Here is a 6,485-nt window from a genome sequence, read left to right on the forward strand (position 1 = left end):
CGCCTGTGTGGAGGGTTGAGCTAAATCCGGGCGAATGGACCAGCTCGGGTTGCACAGAGAGGACTGCACCCCCAGCCCCGCACCTCCTGGGCTGGGGAGTGGTTCCCAGCGGACCAGGGTTTGACCTCGGAAGTTCCCGTTTGTACCGTATTGGCGCAGGCAGGAGCCGCGCGCAGCACCATCAGCACGTCCTCTTTGCTTTTGAGAACCGTCAATGCAAACCTAGCCATCCAGGAGGGTGACTGGGGGTGGGGAGGGTTAGAAGGCGCTGGAAGAAAACACTCGGGGAGGAAGGTGCAGGATCAGCACGTGGTTTCTGCGAGAACCAATGGGGTGCGGCGGTCTTGTCATCCAGCCCTGGTCCCGCGACCCCGCAGGATGGCCCAGAGCAAGGCGGGATCCTGGACTCTGGGTATCTGTCCCAAGCTTGGTTCTGTCCGTGGGGCCCGCAGCCATAAGACTGGACGTTGAGGGAGCCGCTCTCCGCGGGGATCGGGAACTGCTCGGCCCCGCCCCCTCCGCCTCTGGGATGCTGCTGAGCCCGGTGGCCTCTACCCCCTTCTCCGTCCAGGACATCCTGCGGCCAGAGCGCCAGCCGGGCGGCCCCGAGGCTTCGCCACGCCGGGAAGTGCGGGGGAACCTGGAAGACTGCCCGTATCTGCGAACGAACTCAGAGCCCCAAAGGTCAGAGACTCACAACGCCCTTGGTGGTGGCGGCGGCGGCGACAGAAAGGAAGACGGATTGGAGCCGCCTGAGGGTGCGTGTGAGGCGGATACGGAGATGGACTCGGAAAGGGTGGAGGAGCCACGTGAGTAAGCGCCCAGGTCTCGCCTCCTGCGGGGAAAGTTGCGGGAGGTGGTTATAAGTGCGCGGGGGCAAACTCATTTCCCAGTCTCCAGGGTCTGAGATCTCCCCGTTGTGCCTTATTTAAGGAGTCAAAAGTCAGGCCTTTCGCCCCCACTTCCACTCCCTCCCGACACCAAGTGAGGTTCCCGGGTCGCTAACGGAAATGTGCCCTGGAACTTACGGGTTGCCTCTGCCCACCGCGGCCCCTGCCGTCCCACGCACGCATCGCTCCGCTCACCGCGCGGTCCCCAGAACCCCCAGCTTTGCATCTCCACTGTGAAACCGGACTTTAGCTGTGCTCCATCATATCCCCCTTCCCTGCTGTCTCCTAGTCTCTCCCTACTCCAAATCGTCTACAAAAAATCAGTAGCCATCAACACCGGTAAGCTGTCCTCCGCGCTGACGTCCATGTTGACCCGGCCCTTTCCCGGGGCTGTCTGGGCGGCCTGGTCAGCTCTTTGTCCCTCCCCAGCTCTGCACTGATATCTCGTCTGAAAAACGGGAGCTGGGGACTGAGAGCGCTTGAGTCCCCGGAAGTGGAAAGCCCTGAGGGCGCTGGTGCCTATTCATAGCGTCTGGGGAGTGTGCCAGACGCAGAGGGATCTCGCTGGCCCGAGGGGCGGTTCTGGTCTCGGAGGTTCTGGCCCCTGAGTCCAGCCCTCAAGAAGAGAAGGGGCTGCTCTGAGAACTTGGGAGGCTTGGGCAAGACAGGCTGGATATTCTGAGGAAAGAAAAAGCACCTTCCTCTTGCCAACCCTCTGCACGGAGGTGGGCATTTTCAGCGTCCCATGGTGTCTCCATTGCAGGGGAAAACGAATCAAATAACTTAGAGGCTCCATCGCAGTTATTCGCTAACATGCAGGCTGGTTATTCACTAACTCCCGAAGCTTGGAGAGCATCAACTTTGCTGTGTTCACAAAGGAGATGGTGGGTCTTCTGTAGGAGACTCCAAACACTAAAACCTCAGCCTGCTCAGCCAACGACAACCATTTTGGCTTTACTGACAAAGGGTCACACTCCTAGGACCACCATTGCTTCTTGCCTCGCAGCCAAAGGCAAGTCAAGCCTTCTCCCTCCAGTGAAAACCAAACCAGGGGCAGCCACCTCTCTTCTGCTGCTGCTGGAAGCCGAGGAAGGACAGTGCCCGTGTCCAGACACTGAGCCCAGGGCCCTGGTAGCACTCAGCAGCAAAGAGGGACCTTTCTGGCCTCATGGCCCCCAGCCAACTTACCCTGCCTTCAAGGAGGGTGGGCTGAAGGGCCCACCTTCAAAGGGGCCTGGAGGGCCAGGATGCTGGTACTTTCCTCCGTGTCTTGTATTTCTTCAGCCCAAGGGGTCAGTGACTTTCAAATGTGGTCCTGCTCTACACAAACCACCACTGAAGGTGGGCTGTTCTTTGCAAGGTGCTAAGAAACCAAGACCTAGTCAGTATTTTTCCTCTTTTCGAGGAGAGGGCCTTAATTTCTCTAAGTGCAGGCATCTTTGAAGGAAGTGTTGCTTTCTTCCAGTTATAAATACAAACAGTTCCATCCCTCCCCCCAGATTATTCCAGGGTCTCTAGGGAAGAAGTAGGGTTCCAGTCCACAAGGGCTCTAATTAGGAGTGTCCTGCCCCACCCCACTGAGTACCCGAACCCCCTCCATGCTCCTGGTTTTCTCCTGGGTTGAGTTTCCCTTAAAATTCTGCGGTTCCTTTCTCCCAAACCTTAGGGATAAAACAGAGCTTAGGCCCAGACCAGAGAGAGGTGAGAATAATGGAAGAAAAGGCTGCACCTTGTTGGGTTTCAGGCCTGGTTTCTGCCATCAGGAGTCACTTGGGAGAAAGAGGACTGAACAAAAAGAAAATTACGGTCCTTTAAACACAAATCCATTCTTTTTTTTTTTTTTTTTAGACAGAGTTTCATTTTGTTGCCTTGGTAGAATGCTGTACCATCATAGCTCAAAGCAACCTCCAACTCTTGGGCTTAAGCGATTCTCTTGCCTCAGCCTCCCAGGTAGCTGGGACTGCCGGCACCCGCCACAAGGCCCAGCTATTTTTGCTGCGGTTGTCATTGTTGTTTAGCGGGTCCAGGCCAAGTTCAACCCCACCAGCCTCGGTGTATGTGGCTGGCACCGTAACTACTGTGCTACGGAAGGCTGCTTTTTAAAAAACCAGTGTGGACCTCAACTTCATTTATCTATTTCCAAGCCAAAAATCAGGAACCAGGAAATATTTTGTTTTGTTGTTATCATTTTTTGCCAGTTTGGATCATGAAGTTGGGAGGAGTCCCTGGTGCTGGAAGAGTACTTGATGACCACAAAGACAAGGGTTGTGCAGAAGTTAGGTAACGAGAAACTCAAGAAACCAGCTGCTGGGCTTTGAGCGGAGTTCCATACCATGCTGCAGGGCTGCAGAGGCAGACTGGAAGGAGAGAGTGTCATTGAGTTCCAACTTTCTTGAAACTTGGCTTTCTCCCTTTCCTCTTCTTCCTCCTCCTCCTTCTTTTCTTCTCTTTACTTCCAAGAATGGCCAAAATTCTGCCCCAATCTGATAGAACTACATGCCCACGCTGATCTTCACAGCAAACGCTCTCCCAAACTGAACCACCTTGCACACACATTCTAAAAAAATAATGGAGCTGCCTTAGACTCTTGATGAAAAGTCTACCTTTTGGACAGCTTAGGGGTGGTGGTCGTGCCTGTAATCCTAGCACTTTGGAAGGTGGATAGAGTTCAGAGACCAGTCTGAGCAAGAGTGAGACTTCCCCTCTACTAAAAATAGAAAAACTAGACTGTTTGGCGAGGAACACCAGTAGAACTAGCTATTGGGAAGGCTGAGGCAACAGGATCGCTTGAGCCCCGGAGTTTGATGTTGCTATGATGCCAGGAAACTCTACCCAGAGCCACACAGTGAGAGTCTGTCTCCAAAAACAAAAAAAGTCTATTTTTTTTAGAAAATAGTGTGTACAGAGAGGAGCATAGAGTGTCACAATTTATGTTCCTGCGGACACAATAGTCACAAGCTTGGAGGAAAGGAGCCTGGGACGAGGTTCAGCCGTCCCAGGAGGGAGGAGAAAGCTTTGTGGAGTGAAGATCCCGGAGCGAGTGGGGGCCTCTTGAAAACACGTAAGCACTGCTCACATGAGCCCTCAGGCTGGGCACTGATGATGTTCCTTCCTGTTCCTATAGAGCCTGGCCTGAGCATGGGGACCACGCACCTCAGCGGGCGGACCAGGGTACTGGAGCGCGGCGTTGGCGACAGGGAGCATGGTGGCAGCCCGGAGCAGCCCAGGGTGCGGCAGCGGCGGAAGCCGCGAGTGCTCTTTTCGCAGGCGCAGGTGCTGGCCCTGGAGCGGCGCTTCAAGCAGCAGCGGTACCTGTCGGCGCCCGAGCGCGAGCACCTGGCCAGCGCGCTGCAGCTCACGTCCACGCAGGTCAAGATCTGGTTCCAGAACCGGCGCTATAAGTGCAAGAGGCAGCGCCAGGACAAGTCGCTGGAACTGGCCGGCCACCACCCTCTAGCGCCACGCCGGGTAGCGGTGCCCGTGCTGGTGCGCGATGGTAAACCCTGCCTGAGCCCGGGCGCGCCCGCCTTCCCCGGCCCCTACGGCGCCCCGGTGTTGCCCTATTCTTGCTGCGGCGGCTACCCCGGCGGCCCCTACGGCGTGAGCTACGGTGATGGCTGCGCGGGCGCGCCCTCGGGCCCCATGGCACCCACACTACTGGCCAGCGCAGGCCTCGGCCCCGGTGGCCCAAACGCCACCCCACAGGACCATCTGGCTGCCACTCTGCAGGGTGTCAGGGCCTGGTGAGGCGCCTCCACCCAGCTATGCCCACCAGGGCCAGGTGCTCCGTCACCGCCCCTTCGTCTGAGAGTCCTTGCCTGGATGAGGGCTGCGACCCACCGACACTTGTCCCCGTGCGAACTGCAAGCGAGGAGCCATCCAGCCGAAGGCCGTGGGGACGTTCTTCCCCCCAGGAGATGGAACAGGGGACTTCTGCCAGCCGCCCATCAAGCAGCATAGGGTGGGAAGAAAACCCAGGGCGGCTGCCAGTTTGGGGTGTTGGAGCAGCAAAGAGAGACGGGTGGCTTTGGGAGCCTGAACTGCAGGGACCCACCAGGCTCTTTAATTTGTATGCAACAGCCTGGGGCACTGGGATGTAGATGGGAAGTGGAGGTCCGCAGGGCCTTTGTCCTTCAATTAATGGCACCAGGGTTTGAAAAAAGAGGAGAGTAGAGGAGCCGGGCAAGGAACTGAGAGCCGCGAAGAGAGAAGATGCCCAAGGTTCACGGAGAGGGACCTCCTATGAGGTTTAACCATTGCTCCAAGGGCTGGGCTCCTGGGGACTCCATTATCCTGCCCTGAGGAAAGTAGCTTCTCCATTCCTGTTCCCCGCTCACTGTCGTATGTACAGCACAGAATCTCGAATAAATTCGCTGAGTTTGTGTGGGTGTGCTGGCGCGTGCGTGGTGTGTGCTCGCGCGTGTGTGGTGTGTGCTTGCGCGTGTGTGAGGTGTGTGCACGCTGTTAGAACCTATTTCCTCCGTTACCTCCAAACAACTTCCGATTAAAATAAAAATGAAACGCAGAAGTTCTAAGGACTGATTCAACACTGCAGGTAGGTTAGCTAATTTCTCTTTTTACACTCTCCTCCTCCTCTTGGTACTTTTATTTTGGACTATGGTTGGCTTCTAAATTCCATCAGGAAAGGAAGCTCCTACGTGGCCGTAAGTCCCAAAAAGATGGACAGAAACCCTCACCTTAGGGTTCCTAAAATTACGAAATTTTGCTCGCTCCATCCCCAATATGTTTGAGGTCATGTAAATTGGAGAGTGTAAACAAACTCATTTTACTGATAAAGACACGGGATCTAATAGAAAATTTGTCTCTGGCAGAAGAAATTTAGTAAGAAAATCCATCTTTTTGCTCTTGGATTATGTTTTGTAGACAACGGAAACTCTGATTCTTCATCCCCCAGCCCCAGACCACTGACACAGCAAAGGTTAAATTCTCTTATCTAATAAATTCTCATGTTTAAATAAAATGTGCTGCTCCTGAATTTTCTCATTTCTGAACATGTTGTGAACTATGAGTACTGATAGCGTACGTCTCCTAAAATGTAAATGCTTAAACTTTAAAGAAAGTTATTGTTTTTTTTTTTTCTTACTATCTCCTTCCATTTCCTTTCCTTTTGGCTTGCCTTGGTTTTATTATTCAGTTTTCACTGCTAATAAGAGTGTATTTAGAACTTCACAGAAGCTTTCAAATTATAGTGTTGTGCCCCTACGATTAAAACTTGAGTATGGGGCAATGCCTGTGGCTCAGTGGGTAAGGTTGGCCTTACCAAGGGTGGGGGGTTCAAACCCAGCCCCGGCCAATCTTTAACAACAAAAAATAGCTGGGTGTCTGTAATCCCAGCTACTGGGGAGGCTGAGGAAAGAAAATTGCCTAAGCCCAAGGATTTGGAGGTTGCCGTGAGCTGCAACGCCACGGCACTCTACCGAGGGTTTTAAGTGAGACTCTGTCTCAAAAAATAAAACGTGAGTATGTGTAGTTGACATTTGGAAATCTCAGTAAGTACTCTTTGGTCAACAATACAGAGGAAAAAACAGAGATCACAGTTAACATCTCCATCATGATAGAATTGTCAAATAGTGT

The 6,485-nt window shown here is 53.7% G+C and overlaps 1 protein-coding gene across 1 annotated transcript; it reads left to right on the top strand.

The window, feature by feature from the left end:
- The first annotated feature begins 439 nt into the window (after window positions 1-439).
- On the top strand, window positions 440-4,637 carry NKX2-6 (NK2 homeobox 6). Its single transcript, XM_003793962.2, has 2 exons — window positions 440-809; window positions 4,015-4,637. Exons 1-2 carry the CDS (start codon window positions 530-532, stop codon window positions 4,635-4,637), a joined length of 903 nt encoding a protein of 300 aa, XP_003794010.1. The 5' UTR covers window positions 440-529.
- Window positions 4,638-6,485: the final 1,848 nt, after the last annotated feature.

The sequence above is a fragment of the Otolemur garnettii genome, unplaced genomic scaffold (genome assembly GCF_000181295.1).
Source record: "Otolemur garnettii isolate 467f Iridium unplaced genomic scaffold, OtoGar3 scaffold00074, whole genome shotgun sequence".
Taxonomy (NCBI): domain Eukaryota; kingdom Metazoa; phylum Chordata; class Mammalia; order Primates; family Galagidae; genus Otolemur; species Otolemur garnettii.